Source organism: Physella acuta, unplaced genomic scaffold, assembly GCF_028476545.2.
Source record: "Physella acuta isolate Inbredline_101_S28 unplaced genomic scaffold, ASM2847654v3 ptg000017l, whole genome shotgun sequence".
In the NCBI taxonomy this organism is placed as follows: domain Eukaryota; kingdom Metazoa; phylum Mollusca; class Gastropoda; family Physidae; genus Physella; species Physella acuta.
Genome location: NW_026731537.1, coordinates 4761064 through 4782542, shown reverse-complemented (window position 1 = coordinate 4782542; position 21479 = coordinate 4761064). Strand labels below are relative to the sequence as shown.

At 35.1% G+C, this 21479-nt stretch overlaps 2 protein-coding genes across 6 annotated transcripts in view; one reads left to right on the top strand and one right to left on the bottom strand.

Annotated features, from left to right (window-relative positions):
- Nucleotides 1-1012: 1012 nt before the first annotated feature.
- LOC131938609 (sequestosome-1) overlaps nucleotides 1013-21479 on the bottom strand; it is an 80624-nt gene continuing 60157 nt past the window's right edge. Inside the window, exons 2-9 of one of the 2 annotated variants that reach the window (XM_059296722.1) lie at nucleotides 12210-12282; nucleotides 11184-11354; nucleotides 10889-10984; nucleotides 10456-10778; nucleotides 10102-10312; nucleotides 9560-9774; nucleotides 9203-9413; nucleotides 1013-1998 (exon numbers count right to left, since the gene is read on the bottom strand). In XM_059296722.1, coding sequence (XP_059152705.1) covers nucleotides 1829-1998; nucleotides 9203-9413; nucleotides 9560-9774; nucleotides 10102-10312; nucleotides 10456-10778; nucleotides 10889-10984; nucleotides 11184-11352 — 1395 coding nt within the window. In that variant the 5' untranslated portion in view covers nucleotides 11353-11354; nucleotides 12210-12282 and the 3' untranslated portion in view covers nucleotides 1013-1828. Of the gene's footprint in view, nucleotides 1999-9202; nucleotides 9414-9559; nucleotides 9775-10101; nucleotides 10313-10455; nucleotides 10779-10888; nucleotides 10985-11183; nucleotides 11355-12209; nucleotides 12382-21479 lie in introns of those variants that run through there. The other variant, XM_059296713.1, reaches the window with a different exon arrangement.
- LOC131938581 (uncharacterized) lies at nucleotides 14786-20287 on the top strand. 4 transcript variants are annotated; one of them, XM_059296708.1, is made up of 12 exons: nucleotides 14787-14952; nucleotides 15289-15491; nucleotides 15754-15849; nucleotides 16035-16286; nucleotides 16323-16348; nucleotides 16382-16627; nucleotides 16745-17020; nucleotides 17271-17450; nucleotides 17697-17951; nucleotides 18076-18271; nucleotides 18581-18741; nucleotides 19012-20287. In XM_059296708.1, exons 2-12 carry the CDS (start codon nucleotides 15320-15322, stop codon nucleotides 19240-19242), a joined length of 2091 nt encoding a protein of 696 aa, XP_059152691.1. In that variant the 5' UTR covers nucleotides 14787-14952; nucleotides 15289-15319; the 3' UTR covers nucleotides 19243-20287. The 4 variants fall into 4 exon arrangements, with proteins under 4 accessions (XP_059152683.1, XP_059152666.1, XP_059152691.1 ...); XM_059296700.1 differs by having other exon boundaries at nucleotides 14786-14952; nucleotides 16323-16627; XM_059296692.1 differs by having other exon boundaries at nucleotides 16035-16348.

Genomic DNA, 21479 nt, shown 5'->3' with positions numbered 1-21479 from the left:
TCGAGGATGAAATGTGAGGGTGGGAGGCTGGTTAAAATGTGTAGAAACATATATCTTATAATTCTTCAAAGACAAAATTATAATCATTTTCTTTAGAATAGTTGTGACTTTATGGGGGGGGGGGGAAGAATAGTCTGAATGTTTAACACTCAAGTCACTAAGAAAATGTGATATTATACTTTAGCATTGAGAGTGTTAACCACAGGGTATGTCAATTGTCAAAAGTGTGTCATTGACATGAAAAGACAGCATTACTATGCAAAGAAGCCAACAGTTTAATTAATTTCTTCTGCTAAGTTAATTACTAAAGAGATATATTTGTACCTTATGTTAAAACAATATCAGAAACCAGGTAAAAATAGCTGGAAGAAAAATACCTGACATTTTTTTATTAGTATGCAGCCTACTGCCTGAAGCAAATTATACAAGGGATTAAATTATAGGGAAGTTGACATTTATTATGCGAGGGCAAATGTCAACAGATGAGTTATCTCCCTGCCATAGTGCTTTCTGCTGCTGCAATAATAAGTAGAAAACTTGAGAAGATTCTGGAAAAGGTGGGGCAGTGACATTTTACCCACTTGTCACATGAGCTAATGAGTTTGACACTTTGATCATCACCAAGCGCTGGGTAAATGAATGTCAAGCAGTTTGCCAGGTAATGGGTGTCAGGTATTGATAGCGCTGCTGGCAATAAAGGGGAGAAAATCAATACTCTTATCAGTTAGTCTACACTCAGTCAAGCCACTTATGACTTCAGCACCATAAGAAACAAACTAGGTTTAGAAAGAAGTCAATATTAGTTCTCGACTCATTAGAAAGAATAACTGAGAAGCCTACATTTTGTTAGCTATAGGTTGGTTTCCAACTAGAGACGAATAACTGTTTAAATATAAAACAAACACTTCTTTTAAATTTTCTTTTTTTATTTAATATGTATCATGTGTCACTTTTTAAAATAATAGCTATTAAAAAGAAGAAAAAACATAAAAGTAAAAGAAAGCATACGTGATCTAAATAAAAAATATTAACAACAGCCAAAATAATTAGCCCAATGTAATTTTTATTATAGGTTCTACTGTAATACATAGTAGCACATATCAATTTAGATAATTCTTTTTAGTTTTACAATCCTCTCAAAGTAAATTGAACTCCTAAAAAACAAAGAACACAAATAAAGTGATAGTAAATTACAATGGTATGACCTAGACCCACACAAGATATACCATTAAAAAAAGTCCATTTATATATACATGCCAATTATTAAAATATTAATGAAATTTCTAATTTTAATCCAGCAAAGTGATTTTACTTTAAAAAGGCAAAAATGTATACATATACAATTTTTAAAAATCATAACACTAAAATATATCTAATAGTTTTACGCAACAAAATAAACTTTACCCCTGATGAAAATTAACAAGAGTTTAAGAAAACTACAAGAGTTTCCGGTTTAAAAGACATTTTCTAACAATTAACATAGAAACATCAAACTTGATGCATCAATACCACACAATGTAATTTTTATTCTTAGTTGTACATACCAATAATGCAAAAATAAATGAAATTTCTATTTTAAATTTAATCAAGCAAAGTGATTTTGATTCAAAAGGCAAACATTTAAACAAATCCAATTTTTTTAATAATCTTGAAGCACTAAAATGTCTAAATATAATCACACAAAAAAATAAACATTACCCCTGATATAAAAAAACAAACCAGTAAGTATAACAGCAAGAGAAAACTACAAGAGTTTCTAGTGTAAATAAAGAGATTTACTAACAATAACATAGGAACATCAAACTTGATGTAACTCAATGTGATTCTCTTAGTGGTTGTCACGGATTGAGTTCAACTGCTGGGTAGCCTTGACCTTGATGGCATCAAGGGTGGCACCAATGTCTCCACTGTGCTCAATCAACAGGTCTGAGAGCCAGTTGTCAGTGTTGGTGAAGCCCATCTGGAGCATTTGGTCCAGGCTTTGCTGGATCTTCAAATCTGAAAGGTTACATAAAACATTGGTTAGAAGAAGAATCTTTTAGTTTGGCGAATATACATAAAACAGTAAGGAAAATCTTCTAGTGAACCAAAGTGAGCTTAAAATCAGGCTTAGAATGCTATTCTTAAATTCTGTTAAAATATTTTAATCTTTGTTTACAAGCAGTTTAACAACATGTACAGGGTGTAACGTTAACCTTTCTATCAGCCAAATAGAAGGAGAACGTCCCCGGATTCTTTTTTCGGGGTCATATGCAAATGCCTTACGGCCTAAGTGGATGAACACTTAACACAACGACCACTAGGGCTCGAAATTAATGTCTAGGGGAGCTAGTGATACTATTGTAATTAACACTCATCCAATCTACATACGACCATTTAATCAGCGAACTCAGATGTGGCAAAACACCAAGATGAACTAGATAAAATATTTAATGTATAAAATATCAAAAACCCAACTTACACAATGTAGGAAAAAACACTATCACAGATTTCTACACTGTCTAAAGAACAGCTACAGGCCACACAACACTGCTGCAGCTTCAAGACTTACTTAGCGACAAGTAATATTAAACTAGAAGACTAAATCAACTGAAGAAAGCAAGGCACACACAGGTCTTAAGTACTCTCACGTTCAAATGGTCAGAGTCTATAGCCGGACAAAATGGACGGCTGCCTGACTAAGGTAAAACGGCCTCGTAGACTTTTAGGTCAAGAAAAACTGCCTCGTGTTGCGAGTTTGCAGGGCAATTAAAGACTTCTGTGACAGGGGAGGTTATCCTCAACTCATGTCGCCATTGGTTGGGATAATCATCTGATCAGAATCATTCAATCAGATTTTAATGGAAATTTTCTATGTCTCAAACACCTTAATAGTCAATGGAAAAACCCCAGGTGTTACACCATCATTCCATATAAGGAATTATACAATGTCAAAATAAAAATGACTCGACCTAAGTAGGTCACATCCCCTCCCTTTTTGGAAGTGACAGATAGGTTCCACAAAAAAATACATAAGGAACCAATCTGGCAATGAAATAACAAAAATGTCTTATAAATGTAGGCAATCAAAATCATAATACCAGATGAAAATATCCCTGAACATAAAAGGGAAGTAACTCCAACTTTTACAATTGGTGAAAGGGGAGTAACCCTTCAAAAAGTAATTATACATCAAAATCCCTCAAAAAAGGGTATTACAATTTTTCCATGAGAATATTAAAAGTGGTAAACCCGCCAGGGTAAGACCTTTATTTCAATGACTAGCTACAATATCAATTGAGTCATATGAGACATATTATTATAACAGATTACATATAATCAAAAACTACCTTTAATTAAGGTTCACCTGAAAATAAACAAAATATTCAACAGGATTGGAATTTTGAAAAATTCTAACTCACACCACTCATTTTCATATGAGTGACACTCAAACAAAACCTGTTTATGGTCCTAATGAACCACAAAGCATGTCACATGATCAATGTGTGTAACAAGATTTTACATCCTTGACAAACAATCAGCCACAACATTATCACTACCCTTAATGTGTGAAATTTCCAGATTAAAATTTTGGAAATATAAGCACCATCTCAATATTCTTTGATTTGTCTGTCCTAACTTAGAGGTAAATTTCAGGGGATCATGGTCAGAAAACACTCTGACTGGATTGGTTGAAGAAGAGACCTAGACTTCAAAATGTTGTAATGACAAAACCAAAGCTAAAGCTTCTTTTTCAATAGTAGAATAATTCTTTTGGTTTTCATTTAACTTCCTGGAAAAAAAGGCAATGGGATGGTCAATTCCCATGTTGTCTTCTTGAAATAGGACTGAGCCAATGGCTAAGTTGCTAGCATCAATGGCAAGTTTAAAGGGCTTGCTGAAATTTGGTGCAGCCATAACAGGAGCATTAGATAGAAATGACTTAATGGTTAAAAAAGCTTCTTGACATTTATCTGACCATTCAAACTCAACACCCTTTTTCAATAATGCAGTAAGAGGTTCAGCAATAGCTGAAAAGTTTTGACAGAACCGCCTATAGTAACCAGCCATCCCAAGGAACTTTTTGATCTCTTTACAATTTTTGGGAGGTGGTAACCTTACAATAGCATCTACTTTAGCTTCAATGGGCCGAACTTGGTTCGTTCCCACTTGATAACCCAAATAGGTAATTGAAGCTTTACAGAAATCACTTTTATGTAAGTTTACAGTAAAATTAACTTCAGACAATTTTCTAAAAAGGTTAGTCAATTGAACAATATGTTCTTCAAAAGTATTAGAGAATACAACTATATCATCTATGTAGGCCTCACATTGGTCTATGTCAGCAATGACAGAGTTAATGACCCTCTGGAAAGTTTGACCAGCATTTCGCATACCAAAGGGCATGCGTTTGTATCTATAAAAACCATTAGGGGTTACAAAAGCAGATATTTCTTTTGCACGGTCAGATAAGGGGATTTGCCAGTATCCTGAAAGTAAATCAATCTTGGAAATTATCTTAGCCTGACCAACTTTATCAATAACGTCTTCTATCCGAGGTAATGGATAGGAATCAGCTTTGGTGAGCGCATTCACCTTCCTAAAGTCGGTCACAAACCTGAAAGATCCACCGTCTTTCGGGACTAGGAGACATGGGGAACTCCAGTTGCTGAAACTGGGCTCAATGATATTCTTGAGCATATAATCAATTTCATCTTTTATCAAAGCAGCTTTTTCCGGGTTAACTCTATAGGGGTGTTGTTTAATGGGTTTTGCGTCACCAACGTCTACATCATGAGGTGGTACTTTCGCTTCTTTGGGGACATCCCCAAAAATAGAGGGAAATGTCTCAAATAACTGAGACAATCTATGGCTTTCCTCTGTGGACAAATGCATAAGGTGGACATTCAAATTATCTAAAAAGGAAGAATTTACCAATTTTGGGGGTTTCAATTTATCATGTATCACATCATCAGAAACATTTGAACATACAGGTAAAGTAGTTTTAGCTGTGGATTGAAAATTGTTACAATTATCATATTTTTTTAGTGAGTTGACATGATACACTGTCTGTTTCTTTCTTCTGTCGGGCGTATTGACAACATAGTTCAAATCACTTAATTTTGAATGCACAGTAAAGGGTCCACAATATCTCAAGGATAACGCATTGTTCAGATTAGGCACTAGCACAAGAACTTTGTCGCCTGGATTGAATGTTCGTTTACAAGAACTCTTATCATACAGTTCTTTCATTCTAACTTGGGCCTTTCTTAAGTTTTTGTGAGCCATTTCGCACACGGCTTTCAGTCGAACGTGAAAATCGTCGAAGTTTTCCACAGGATGATCACTGGTACCTGTCCAACGTTCGTGAATCAGCTTCAGGGGGCCACGGACAGAATGTCCAAACACAAGTTGAAAAGGCGAGTAGCCTAAAGAGTCCTGGACACAGTCCCTCGCGGCGAAAATAATCCAAGGAACAGACTCATCCCATTGGGTGTTACTATTAGCGAATGTCCTTAGCATGGTTTTGAGGGTTTGGTGGAACCTCTCAAGTACGCCTTGAGACTGAGGGTGGTAGGCTGAGCTGGTGATGTGGGTAACGCCTAGCTTGGCTAGCGCTTCCTGAAAATGGTGACTGGTGAAGTTGCTGCCTTGATCTGTTTGCACAATTCTAGGTAATCCAAAGGTAGTGAAGAACCGGGTCATGGCTCTGACTACAGTCTTTGCCTTAATGTTCCGTAAGGGAATCGCCTCGGGAAAACGGGTACTTGAACACATAAAGGTAAGTAGGTACTCGTTGCCCGCCTTGGTTTTAGGCAAGGGACCTACACAGTCCATGACGATTTTAGAAAAAGGTTCTTCTAATACAGGAATCGGACTCAAAGGGGCCTTAGGAATTGTCTGGTTTGGCTTTCCGGCCAACTGACAGTTCGTGCAACTTCTACAGTAACGCGACACATCTTTTCTCATTTTGGGCCAAAAGAACAGTTCTTTGATCTTCGCCGTCGTTTTAGTGACTCCTGGGTGCGCTGACATTGGATGGTCATGTGCCAGCTTAAGTATTTCATGCCGATAAGGTGGAGGGACCCACAGCTGGTTTTTACCCAACCATGGTTCGGCCGGTGAGGCAATCACTGGTATAGCGCGACGAAAGAAGAGGCCGTTCTCGGAGAAATATTCTCCATCGTCAGATGATAGAGATTTTTCGACCGTTGCTTTGAGTTCCGCGTCGACTTGTTGAGCTTTAATGATGTCTTCCTGAGATATTCTCAGGGGTAAGCCCAGACTTGTATTTTCTGGAAGCATAGACTCCAGTTTGAGAGTCGAATTTCTTGACGATGACGGCGGGTGTGGTTCAGACGTTGTGTCAGCCAATTGTTTGGTCTGGCTTCTTGTCACCGCACATGCTGGATACAGTTCATTATCATTATCTGGAACTGTTGACAAAGGGTCTGAAACCGTACAGGGGTATACTTTGCTTCCCGCAAGGTCATTCCCTAGAAGTAGGTGTACTCCTGGGACAGGAATACTATCTATCACACCTAAAATGACCTCACCTTCGACGAGATGATGTTTCAGGGCAAACTTGTGTAGAGGGACGACAGTAGATTTTGTCCCCACTCCCTGGATAATGGAAATCTTTCCGGTGTTCGTCTCTGGTGTAATGTCCATTGAACTTTTCAAAAGGAGTGATTGTGACGCTCCTGTGTCTCTTAGAACGGTGATATTCTTCTGAGACGACGGATCACCTGGTTTGCTAATGATGGCTTCGGCAATAAAAGATGAAAAGTCAACTTTTCTCGATCCCTCGAGATCGGTAGACTCGGCAGAAACTGGATGGTGGCGAGAACAGTCAAAATGTGACTGCACATAATGTGTGGAGACTTGACTACCTTCTTGCGGACACTTAGGGTTAGAGTTCTTTTGAATTCTAGAGTTCATAGTTGAACTGGCTGCTTGAGGGGATAGAGCATAGTGCGCAGAAGTACGCACCACCTCTCTGTTATATTGACGACGTTTGTAACAGTCCTTGACAAGATGACCAGGCCTTTTGCAGAACTGGCATACTGCTCGACGATTGAGAGTTGATCTTGGTTTCTCTCTGGACTGTAATGCCTTCACGTGTTGGCCAACAGGAGGATTGCTGCCAAAAAGGGGAAGCACGGGGTTGAGGCGATTTCCTGACACTGGTGGTTTCTTATGCACCAACATATAGGTGTCAGCCGACTCAGCAGCCTTCTGGATGTCAGTTATCTTGTTATCCAGTATGTGTAGTCGTATCTCTTCAGGCAGGGACGATAGGAATTCTTCCCTTAGGATAAGTGACCTGAGTTTCTCAAACTCAGAAACTTCCTCAGAGTGTAGCCACCTTGAGAATATTTTCTCCTTTTCAAAGAGAAATTCCACATATGATTGTGTGGGTAACTTGCGGAGTGTTCGGAATTTTGTCCGATAGGCCTCGGGCGTCAGTGCGTAGGCCTTCAAAATGGCAGTCTTGACCAAACTATAGTTATTTTGAACGTCGTGAGAGAGTGCCTGGTATGTTTTTGCAGCTTTCCCAGTAAGGACAGAGCTCAATAAAGCAGTAATGGAAGTTTCGGGCCATTCACATGTCTTCGCTAAACTCTCGAACGAGTTAAAGAAAACGACCAAATCTGTTTCATCAAATTTAGGAACTAATTTCCCAAATTTGGCAATCACTTGCCCTACCGACAACTTTTTTGGATCTACCAGAGAAGTGACATCACTAACTTGACCAAACTCTAATTCCAACCTCCTCTTATCTAAAGCAATTTTAGCCTCTAACTCCTGTTTCTCTAGAGCACTTTTAGTTTCAAACTCCTTTTCTTTTAATAGAAGCTCCCTCTCTTCTATAGATTTCTCCTCGCGGAGCAACACACTAGCTAACAAACTTTCGTCAAATACTCCTTCATTAATGAAATGAACAACAATTTTATCTCTCAACACCTCTGACTTCTGCGTAACAGAATAATCCAATTTCAATTCCTTAACAACACTAACCAAAACTTTTCTACTCAACTTTTCTACATCTTCAACAGTAGGATTAGCCAAAAACGACTCCATAACACTAACTTTCAAATCACAACAAGCCTAGGTTCACTAACTTAGCACGGTGAGTTGGGCCGTGTACTTGACCTCTAAATGTAGGACGTGACACGTCTGCTTATTTGACCTAGATACCCTAGCCTGAGCGCGCGTTGTAAGACCACGGCGCTACACTGGATAAAAAAAACAACTAGACCAGACTAAACTTAGTATTCAACTGATATAACCAACAACTGGAACGACAGATTAGATCTCGGCGAGCTCCCACTTTGTAACGTTAACCTTTCTATCAGCCAAATAGAAGGAGAACGTCCCCGGATTCTTTTTTCGGGGTCATATGCAAATGCCTTACGGCCTAAGTGGATGAACACTTAACACAACGACCACTAGGGCTCGAAATTAATGTCTAGGGGAGCTAGTGATACTATTGTAATTAACACTCATCCAATCTACATACGACCATTTAATCAGCGAACTCAGATGTGGCAAAACACCAAGATGAACTAGATAAAATATTTAATGTATAAAATATCAAAAACCCAACTTACACAATGTAGGAAAAAACACTATCACAGATTTCTACACTGTCTAAAGAACAGCTACAGGCCACACAACACTGCTGCAGCTTCAAGACTTACTTAGCGACAAGTAATATTAAACTAGAAGACTAAATCAACTGAAGAAAGCAAGGCACACACAGGTCTTAAGTACTCTCACGTTCAAATGGTCAGAGTCTATAGCCGGACAAAATGGACGGCTGCCTGACTAAGGTAAAACGGCCTCGTAGACTTTTAGGTCAAGAAAAACTGCCTCGTGTTGCGAGTTTGCAGGGCAATTAAAGACTTCTGTGACAGGGGAGGTTATCCTCAACTCATGTCGCCATTGGTTGGGATAATCATCTGATCAGAATCATTCAATCAGATTTTAATGGAAATTTTCTATGTCTCAAACACCTTAATAGTCAATGGAAAAACCCCAGGTGTTACACCATCATTCCATATAAGGAATTATACAATGTCAAAATAAAAATGACTCGACCTAAGTAGGTCACAAGGGAAACAATATAAAACTACTGCTAGGAGCAACTAACATTGAGACTTCTCTGTTCAGTTTTTATTCAGAAGAGAAACCAATTAAATCAAATGTTTATACTTACTAGGGTAAATGGCTCTGGCTGGCTGGGAGGTTGAAGTGGGCTCTGGAGCTGATGGAACAACTTCAGGCACCCTGTCAGGCTCACGTTGAGGGGGTGGGGGCATGGGGATTGGTGCAGAGCCAGCCACGGTGAAGGTTGGTCCAGTTGTTTTCTCTCTGATGTCATCTGGGGCAAGGAAGGTCCATTCATCTCCAGAGTGCTCACTTTCAGCCTGAGGAAACATTATGTTTCTTGTTTACCTTATACATCTTCACATAAACATGACATCTTTAAACTTCTTTCCTTATCAACAAACAAATACTTAAAAAGCTATGTAAAAAAAATAAAACAAAAGCTATGAAATTTTTTTTTTTTTACCTTTTTAGGTTCTTGCTTGCCAGCGGGTTCAGCTGCATCAGTCTCCATCTCTTTTTGCTCAGGCTCCTTTGGTCCAGGTGCTGGGGTATCTTGCTGAGACCTGCGGCTCATCCCTTCCCAGGCAGGGCATCTGCCCCCTCTAGACCAGCCACGATGGCACCCTCCACGCTGGAACTGCTGGTTGCCATGGTGAATGTCATAGGTCACATCAATGCCTGCAATTACATATTCTCCAATGAAAACTCCAATTCTTTAATTCACTGCTAGTTAAATTAGTTGTATATTTTGTTTGCCATTCTATTTATAAATGTGTTGTATAGTATATCTATATAAAATCAAATTGGTCAGCTGTTGGTTGGGGCAGTAGCCGGCGCCACAGAAGTTTCTAATTTGGTAGACTTGTCTCATTCTTATATAAAAGGCACAATGTTTATTTTTAAAAATGTGTACTTAATATTATTGGTGTATCATTAAACTGTTAGTTGTTCAGCTAAAATTAAAAACATGTTAACATTTTGGACTAAAGCTGAACATACACTCACCAAAAGGGTCCAGAAAAGCTGCAATGTTGGCTCCAACACCATTCAGGTATTCATCATAGGATGGTTTATCCTTCTCTTCTTTTTTGTCATCTGCTGCGGCCCCTCCATTTGGTGCTGGTGGAAACCCAGGCATTGGTCCAGGTGCTGCCCCTGGGGTCATGTTCCTCATACAACGTTGGAAATAACGGCCAATGTGAGGTGGCAGAAAACTCTGAAAATAGTGCAATTCACATCATGTAGCAGGAAAACTTTTAGAACAATTTACATCATACAAACAAAAAATAGTTAGAAAATTATTAATTTAAAAAACAATTGAATTAAAAGTTAAATAAAAAAAAAAAAATCTCCACCTACCATTGGGCTCACACGAGGTGTGGTGATCCTGAACATGTCATGCTCTGTGTGCTTGCCATTGCCTTCACAAGTCTGGCACAAATCATAGTCAGGACACACGCAACATTTGAAGCGAATCCCAATGACCGGTCCCTCACACCCATCACAAGTGACACCAACATGGACTGGCCCTTCTGGACCTCCACTTTGTGATGGCCTTGGTCCATGGCTGGCGCCTGGCTGTTGTCCCTCAAATGGTTTTTCCGCCTGGGGTGCCTGTTTTGGCTGCTCCTGTGGCTTTTTAGGCTGGGTACTAGCAGAAGCTGAATCTGTTCCTTGAGACTCTGAAATAAAAAATGGGGGTTCAGTATTTGTCTTTTTATTAATTCAAAATAGTTACCACTAAAATTGTGTTTATTCATTGAACTGCAAGTGTCAATATAGATTAGCCAACCTTGGATGTAGACTCGTAGAACTCCATCAGTGGCATAAGACATTGCATCCTTCATTTCTTCAGTAGTTGAGAACGCAATTCTATCTCCGTCAGGATCTAAAAATAGATATTTTGATAATTATTTTAATGAACATATTCCTTGGAGTAAACAAAAACTTGAATCAAGAATACTTATACAATAGGCAAATAAATTATATCCTTAATAAAGTATAGGCCCTAGTGTAAGGGCATTTTTATAAAACTATACCGAGTATAGTTCTATAACAAAGTATATTCAAGATTGAAACTAAGTTACCTTGCCAAAAGAGCAGAAAATTGCCATGGGATAGTGATGAGTACAGCTGTCTTATCTTCTCTTTAGTGGTGTTGAAAAAGTCAGTTCCTGCTGACACATCCACAGGAAACCTGCGGATCTCAGCTGGTCCATTGGTTTTCTCAAAAAATACTTTAACTGTCAGCGACATTTCTGTATTTTGAAAAAAACAAAACAAATTCATAACAATTTTATGTATAGGCCTACAATTAGCCTAATACAAAACAATTAAATCAGTTAGCCTGATTAAATAGATAAATTTAGTCTTGAGTACTGTTGAGTCTGTAATTGTAGAGTGTATTATAATAATAGCATTGAGTATAATAATAGATCTAGATCTAGATAGTGTTTACTGTACTACTGTGCACAGATCTAGAATCTACAGTGTTTATTAAAGTTTAGATCTAGTTATTAGTTATTAAACTATTAGTCTATTAGTATTAATAGTTTAGACGCCCTAAAGATTAGCACTTAAATAATAGATCTAAATAAAATAGATCTAGATTCTAGATCTAGATTCTAGAAGTAAGAAGACCAGAAGATCTAACTAACTATTGGTAACTAATAATACTGGAATCTAGACCTAGATTCTAGATCTAGATCTCTAGATCTAGTCTAGTAGATCTAGAGTTAAACTATAGTATAGACTATTATAGTTAACTATAGTATAGTCTACTGTTAGGCCTAGTAACTAAATCTAGATCTAGAAAATAGTAGTATTAGATTAATTAGAATCTTGTATAATACTAGATCTATAGGCCTACTATAATAATAATATAATATATATTTGTCTTATTTGAGGGTAATGAGGGCATTATTAAAAAAATATTAAAATTAAATTCTAGGCCTAGGCCTATTTTAAACTATTTTTATTTTAAAATGCTAAAATTTAAAAATAAGTTTAGGCCTTAAAACTTAAGTTGAATTTAAATATTAGCCTTTTTTCTAATAGTAATATATGTGTCTAGTCTACTGTCTAGTCTAGATGTAACTAATGACAAAGTTTACCGTGGGATTATTGAAATGATGGTCAACGGCTGCACTTGGTTTAGCTAAGTTTAGTGTAGATCTCCTTGATGATTGAGCTAGTGTTGTCTGTTTCGTCTGTAAACGAACTGCGATTTTATATACACCTGCGTAGCTGAATCTCGACGGTTCCATCAATGGATGCGAAGCGCTGAATCATGTCACGTGACATTAATAAATAAACAGTGTCATTTTCTAAAAATAGTTGCCTTACGCAATTAGTATGCCAGTTTGGTTGTAAGTGTTTAAAGATCTATTCTACAAAATTCAATAAGTTAACTAGGTATTATTTTAAATTAACATGCAAGCTGCATAAAGCTTATAATACATTGATTCAAATATCCCAGAAAAATAATCTTAATAATATTAGGGAAACATTTATTGTTTTAATATATTTCTTTAAAAAATCCTGGCCAATTTTATGTCGGTCTTCTATTTTGCTTGTAACGAATGATTCGGTGAAATCGACATTTCAAGTAGTCATTTCCTTCTCCTCCTATCCCTCCCCAACTTTGCTGTGTACAAATCATTGTCGAAAAAAGGGTTTTACCACACATAGTCCTCAATTAGAAATTACGTGTACATTGTAAATCAGACATTATTTTGGGAACAAGAGTTCACGACGACGATGTGTAATTTTGGAAATTAGGGACTTTCCGGTTAAGTGTATCAGTTCTTAAAATATATAGATTCTAGATCCAGAATCTAGATCTAATAAATTTCCCATCAGAACTATTTTCTAAAATTGTGTAAATAAAACGTTTAGGCCTACTATTAAGAAATTTTATGTTTTCGGGGCCTGCTTTATAGCAGATGTTTTAGCAAACAAGATAAGCAGATGTAGGGCCTAACGAATTTGAGGGTTTTTTAACGGTTAATTAAACTGTCCTTACATTATAAGATATATAAATTATAACCACGTATATATAATATATAGTCTACGATTATCTTAAGAGAAGGCCGAATGTTTGAGCAATTAATGCAACTCTGGAAATAATTAACAAGACTAGATCGATCCAAGTAGGGGGTAATGAGAACCTGCAGTGACTGATATAAAAATAAAACACGCACCTCTATATTCTCTAACACTATTATCAAAGAGGGTAAATATAATAATCACCCCAACCCTGTAATTGTAGAGTAAAATTAAATGATATATTATTGTATTTATGTGTTTGATTTTCACAGGTTTCTAGATTCTAAATTGAGTTGCATACCTGCATTTCTTTTTTTTTTTAACTCACAAACACATAATTGTCACACACATAAGCATACACACACATATATGTACAATATATATATATATATATATATATATATATATATATATATATATATATATATATATATATATATATATATATATATATATATATATATATATATATATATATATATATATATATATATATATATATATATATATATATATATATATATATATATATATATATATATATATATATATATATATATACACATATACATATACATATATATATATATATATATATATATATATATATATATATATATATATATATATATATATATATATACACATATACATATACATATATATATATATATATATATATATATATATATATATATATATATATATATATATATATATATATATATATATATATATATATATATATATATATATATATATATATATATATATATATATATATATATATATATAATATTGTATTCTTTACTTTTTAACCTCAATTTGTGATGAACGTTCGAGAGACTTGTAGAGTTCAAAAGAAAGTATTACGTGTTTCTATAAATAAACACCCGCGCCTGCGCAGCAGTGTGTTTTGATCGTTTGCAGCATGACTCATGCGTCCTTACTGCGTAGTTTGCAGTAACAATGTTCACAACGCATGCGCATAACCTTGAAGGCTCCGCAGCAGTGACCTTACATCTCATTAGATTCAGGGGCCGTAGCAAGAATATTTTTTTTCTCAGTTTCATAAATTACAAAACACTCCTACATATGCGTAAATGTAAGTGATCATGCACAGTTAAAACATGATCGTGCACATTTAAAACATTAACATTTAAATGTTTTCCACCCCAACACGCCTCTAATGTTTTTTTTTTTTGGTAGCTCTACTCTATAGAGACCGTCTCTACTCACATTGAAAGGTCTATCTAGATCTAGATCTAGTGCTGTAGTAAAATAAGTAAAGTAAGTAGATAGATCTAGATCTAGATCTAGTAGTAGTAGTTTTAGGTGGCGATTCAATAACGTTATAAAAAAAAACACTACTTAAATAATAGCAAGAAGATCTGGCTGCAATAAGAAGAAACAAAATCCGTTTTACCTTAGTCAAAAAAGTTATTATAAATATGATATATATTATAATGTAGTTGCAATTTAAATCATTTAAAAACCCACCAATCACTACAAAAAGTATTGTGACATTTTTGTAACAAATTTCATTGTTTTGAGACAGCCCCCCGACAAAACTGGTTCAGTGGAAAAATTCAGCCACGCAGCTAGCCTCGTGACTTCAACTTTGATGAGTCATGCGACACTTGCGTCAGCCGACAACGCAGGTCTGCTGGGTATATAAGCTTCGCTGGGAGCTACGCAGCTCAAACGACGCAGCAGACTACTCAGCAAAGATAAAGCGACATCGACAAGACTACACAAGAGCAAGAAACTGTTGTTGATTTAGATCTACTTTGCCATACAATTTTATACGTAAGTTAAAGTATTATAGAATAATCTAGATCTAGATAAGATCTAAAATCTAAATCTAGACTCTAACATTAGATCTAGATCTAACTATATTCTACTAGATTTTACTAGATCTAGATCTAGGCCCTCTACTCTAGACTCTAGATCTAGAAGTCTAGACTCTATCTAGAATAGATCAGATCTAGATCTAGATTCCTTTCTTCTAATTAATAGTCTAATAAACATTTTACTTTTAGACATCGCACAGCAATCATCTTCACGTTTTAATAACATGTTGTTACATCAACATAATAAAAGTTAGTAATAAAGAACTTTAATACATTAATATTAATAAAATAGGTTAAGAAAGAATCAACATCGACGATTGACCATGGAAGTAACTTTGAAAGCCTTCCTGCCAAGAGGGGGATCTACTGAAGCACGAAGAATCCCTATTTCTTTGCCAGACGCAAACGGTAGAGGCATTTTTAAACAAGCCACTGTAAAAATCAGCCAAAGTTTCCCTGATTTAAAGGCCAAATATTTTAATCTAATGTGGAAAGGTAAGTACATAGTTTAACAAATTACCTTTTAGGCCAAGGCCACAATAAAACAGTATAGATCTATGGGAAACTACTCTTAAAATGCATTTAGAATTTTCATACACTGAATAATCTACCCTAAAAAATTAAAAAATGAACTTATTTTTAATTTTGTTTTCATTATATTTTTATTGTGTTCGTCACTTATTTGTACATTTATTTTAAAGCTACGGTAATATTACTTTGGTTTTCTAGTTAATACAAATGAAATGGTTTTTATCAGATGCTGATGGGGATGACATTGTCATGTCAACTGATGAAGAATTGCTGGAAGCCCTATCACATACAGCAGGCTCTCCACTCAAGGTTTATATTTTAGGTACATTTCTTTCTCTGTTTAATTACCACAATTTGTTAAGTTTCAGCTTTTTATTTATGTGAAAACTAATTAAGATTTAAATGTAATCAGATTATATTACTGCTAATATAAATTATTACAATTACTGCTAATGTAAATTTTAATTTTTGTGTGAGTTTTATGATTAAGATTTCTATAATTTTCAGTTGAAGGCGACAAAGAGAAGGTTTCAGAAACTGATGCGGAAGCCACAAGTGAAGATCAGCCTAGAAGAGCAAACCATGAAAGAGAAGATGAATGGCCATTTATGTTCCCTAATGGGGGATGTGAAATCCCATTTGAGAATGTGAATGTTCCACCATTTCCTCCTTGTGACAGGGAAGATTTCTGTCAAGAGATGAATGGTGGCAAGAAGAGGAGGCATCATGGTCATCATGGTGGAATGCATGGTCATGGTCCTTTTGGAGGGCATGGACCATTTGGAGGACATGGACCATTTGGAGGACATGGACCTTTTGGATGTGGAGGGCATGGTCATTTTGGTGGACATGGTGGTCATGGACCTTTTGGAGCTCATGGACCTTTTGGAGGTCATGGACCTTTTGGTGGACGTGGTGGACATTGTTCTTTTACTGGGCGTGGAGGTCATGGACCTTTTGGTGGACAGGGACCTTTCTTTGGTCATGGGCCATTTGCTGGACCTCACCAGGCTTTCATGTTTGGAAATGTCCATGAAGGATTTTATCCCCATCGCAAAGAAGAAAGAAAAGGAGAAAAAAAATGGAAAGCAAATTTGAGGGTAAGATTTTTCAAATATTTTTATTGATCTTAAAATCATAGCCTTTGTGATATTTTTTCATTTTTTCTTTGTTAGTTTTTTTTTATAATTTGTTATTATGTGTAATATTTATTTTAGGATTCCATCCCAATTTTGCATCGTCGCTGGGCAAAGAATTACATCAGAGACTGGCGTGTGACACATCTGACAAACGCCACCACAACAAGCAGTGAAAGTGATGAGGAGAGATTGACCATGGCATCGGCTAGTGTCCCTGAGGCATATGCTAAGTGGCTGGATCAACTTTTGCCCAAGTGGCACAAGAGATGGGGCCAGTACAAGAAAAGTAGTGAAAGTGCTTCAGACAACAGTGACAGTGAAGCCGAGTCTTCAGAGGATGCTAAACAGCTCAAGGTATGATCTATACTGGGTTGAATCTATTTGTTGTAGAATTTCTTGAAATCATGTAGTAATATTATCATGGGATTATTCTAAGGCAGATATACTTAGCAAATAAATATTTAGACTTAAATTCTATTAATTTATATATTACAAAGAGAAAAATATTTACAAAAAATGTATCTTTTGGGTAGGCTGCAAAAACAAATGTACTGTGCTATAAAAATTGCTCATCAAATGTCAACTATTTTTTTTTTACTCTTAGGCCTCTGTTCCCAAAGAATTCCGCAAGTGGGTGAGATGGTATTTGGCAAGGCACTTCAGCCAGAAAGAGGCCCCAAAGTTTCACCATGAAAACTTTCCACATGTCCCTGGCTATGACAAGATGTGCAAAAAGTTTGGGAAAAAGGCATGGAAGAAAGCTTGCAAGATGAACACACTTAATGTGAGTGCTTAACATTAAAATATCAATTCAAGAACTTTTGCAAATGTCTTTGCTATATTTAAAAAACATTAGACTGTAATTTTATTTTTTTGTTCCCATTACATCTGTTGTAGAAAAGCTATGAACATTTAAGGTTATAATTTTTTGTTAGGATCAGGCTTATGAAAAACTTGAAAGTGTCTTGTAGATATTTAAATATGTGCTGAAATTTGCCAGAATGTAATCATTTATTGAATGATATTACAGGGTTCAGTGCCATTGAAATACAGAGCTTGGGCGAGGGCATTTATCAGGCAGTGGCGCCTGGAGAACAAACTGTCTCAGGCTCCAGGAGCCTCCTCTAGTGAGAGTGAGGATACTGAGAAAGACATTGTGCAAGGGGAGATCACTGTACCAAATGATTATGAGAAGTGGATGCAAAAATTCCTAGTCAAATGGCACTCCAGAAGAGGTGTGCTGGAAGGGAGACAGATGGAGATTGAAGGGATGGCAGAGTTAAGGGTATGTGTCATTGTAGTTAAAAGCCGTCTTTTTAGTGCTGTATATTTCTATAATACAATTGTCTTGTAATAGCTAACATTTTCCAAAGCAAATTTAATTATATAAGTATTTAAATATTTTTCAGGCTACTGTTCCCTGGGATTTCCGCCATTGGGTAAAATGCTACATGTATCATCGCTACGCAAATCCACGGATTTTTGGACAGACAGACACAGCCAGCCAGTATCAGAAATGGTTTGCCGCCTTCCAAAAGAAATGGCTGAGTGAACAAAGCAAGGACAGTAGCAGCGAGGATGACGCCTCAGCTACAAAACCAGCAGGTACAAAAATTATGTTACGATATAAAAATACTGTTGATTACTTATAAGGCCAGGGTGTATTAAAGCTTATTTGTTGGTACTAGTACCCTGATCAAAGCCCTTAGGAGTAGTAGTCAATACCTTCGTCAACTAACACAGTAGTTGAAATTACAAACTTTAAAATAAATACATTTTAAAATAAATGTATAACAATATGGTTTTATTTTATTTTTAAACTTGAAATAGGTTTGACATTTTTTAAAATTTGATTTGAATACATTTAATTTAGTATAATCATGACTTAACAGTTCACTTTATTTCATAATGCAGAGAAAGAAGTAGAAAAATCCTTCAAGCGTCTCCGTTTAGAGGAAAATGGCAAGCAGAGTAAAAATGTCACTTTTGATTCAGCAGCAAATGAAAGTGAGAAGAAATCTGACACAGCGGAAACCTGTGAAAAAGACTGCAGAAAACCTTTTCACCACAAAAAGGTAAGAAGCCTACCTCCTTTTGACTTCAGAAACTTTTGTAAATATGTGTCATCAATACACTTTAGTTTAATATCCATATATTTATATAAATTTTGAACTTTTGGTAGGCTATATATAAAACTTTTTTCAACAAAACAGTAGTAAAAAAAAAGGGTTTTTGTTGTGAAAATAAATATCATTTACAGGAACTTTTAAAAAAAATTTAATAAACTTTATAAATTGTAACAGTGTTTGAAACCTAATTAATTTTGTTTTATCTTCTTGTTTCAGATGAACCCAGGCCTCCATCACTGGATGAAAGAAGCCTTGTATCAGTGGGATGGGAAAACTCCAAGTGACACATCAGAACAGGCCAATCCAGATCAAGACATTCCTCCACACATGTACCACTGGATGACCAAACTGATGATGAAGATGCAGATGAAGAAGATGAAAAAAGAAATGAAGGGTGCCAAGAAAGAGATGAAAGCAGCATGGAAAGCTCAGAAATTTAACATGTAAAACAGAACTTGGGGATGGCTAATCTGAGCATTAGTTTATTTTTATCACCCAGATTGGTGGCAATAGATAGCTTGAAGAAAACAAAGGATTTTGTTTTTACTTTATAGTTACCTGTAATCATCTTGTAGTAGTTTTGTAGGCTACTTTTTCATTCTTAATGTAGAAAAATTCTGTTAGAACATAACAATGTATGTTTTTTCTGCCAATTTTTTTAAGACATGATGGGTGTACATTTATTTAAGAGGGCAATTTCTAAATTTTGGATGTTTCACATTTTTTTTAATGAAGCTATATTTTTGGAAAATTTTAATGACTAATTTAATTCATAACTTAAATTAAAAATTCCAAACATTAACATTTTTAAAAATTGTGTAATACTTATTATTTTTTTTATATGACATATTTTACATGTACAAAATTTGATGTTCATGTCTATAATTTTTATGTAAGAATTAGATGCCAATGGTTTGGCGTTGAACAAAATATAATGACTCACCTGAAAATCTCTAGTTCATTACCCAGGCACCAGTAGTAAATAGTGCCTGGATCAACTCATTCTATAAAGGGTACCTGACTAGTCAGAGAAAGTAAACATAGCTGGGCATAGTGACAATCATACAATCCCTTTGTAAGCAAAGATACATAAACATTACATGTGAACTCTACCTGTAATACAGACCATCAAATTAGAAAGGGGTCTAACATTAGAAATTAGTATTACATTTTAATTCTGTATAGAACAATGTTTAATTAGATTTTTTTTCTAATAAAAAAAAAAATTTTGTAAGATTTTAAGAGTTACTTGAAGACAGAAAAGAATTTTTGTGCAACCAGATTTTTAAATAATTTTTTTATTTATACTCCAGCACAATGTACCATATATGATTTTCACCATTATTTTACATCAAAGATTTTAAATGGCAAAAAATTTAAGTTGTTTGAAATATATTTTCATTTATATTAATATTTTTAACTTACTGATAAAATTACATTTTGTTTTTTACTACATTGTTGTAACTATTTCTTTAGATATTAAAATTGCAAAAAAAAATTTAAAAAATTGAATTGTTTCATTTATTACTTGTCATGTTATTTATATGCCTATTTATCAGCAAATGAGACCTCATTCATTTATGAATGGAGCAATTTGTTTTTAAACGATAGAACTATTGGTGCATATGACTGTTTTTTGTTTTAGCACATTTAACATATATTTAAATCTCAGAATTATGTATCTGTGGAATTTTCTGGAGATCTTCCTGCTCTAAATAAGACATTAGCTGAATGGCTTCATCAAGTAAAAAAAATAACTCTACACAAAAACAACAGTAAATCATATTATACCATGTTTTGTACCCAATTGACTAAATTTTCTCTGATTAAGACTTTAAATGCACATTATTTTAAAAAAAATTGATTCCTTCCTGATTCAAGATTCTGAACAAAAATATAAAACACATTTTGAACTGCAAATAAAGAGATTTTATTTTTAACAACTCCTGAACTCTACATGAAGTCCCAGTATAGCATAATAACAAAATAAAGGGGGTGATATGTACCCCTTCTCAGCTAAACCTTACCAGCAAAATAATTTTAAAGTTGCTACATGAGGAGTTAATTACAGTAAACCCTCATATAAATTTGTGTCTAATATAAAAAGTATAAATGAAATATTCTTTAATAAATGGTAGATAATGTGCAGGCCTTATTTAATTAAACAATGATGTGAATTCAAACAATTGCTGCACTCAAGTAGTTAATAGAAGAATGAAAAAGAAATTAAATATCTGAATATTGATTTTAAACAATTTTTTTTTGAAAATCCAATTTCAATTTTAATTTAATTACCTTAAAATTATATTATGTTGTTATATGTGCTAACATACACACATATACAGTGTTCCCTCATGAATCATGTGTGATCAACTTGAGGCCATGCAGAGTAAATGAATTTTATGGTAGGGTCGCAACACATATTTTAGTGTTATACATCATTTGTTAGAACTTATTTTCAGCATTTATAAATCTAAACAAAATCCTTATGCATAACCCTATCCCATTAACAATGATAACATTCACAACGGTACATGTATCATTTACTTAACTTCTATTTCTACCTAAATGTGCCAAAGCTAGTAAGAAAATGATGAGTCGCTATACAGTAACACTGACAATGGAGATTGAATGAATGTCCAGAAGTGTTACCGCTCTTCTAAAGATACCACTTTATCTGTTAG

Coding starts and splice junctions, on each gene's coding strand:
- LOC131938581 (XM_059296683.1), top strand. CDS start 15,320: ATGGAAGTAACTTTGAAAGCCTTCCTGCCAAGAGGGGGATCTACTGAA. Junction 15,850..16,034: donor ACTCAAGGTTTATATTTTAG/GTACATTTCTTT, acceptor TATAATTTTCAG/TTGAAGGCGACAAAGAGAAG. Junction 16,628..16,744: donor AATGGAAAGCAAATTTGAGG/GTAAGATTTTTC, acceptor TATTTATTTTAG/GATTCCATCCCAATTTTGCA.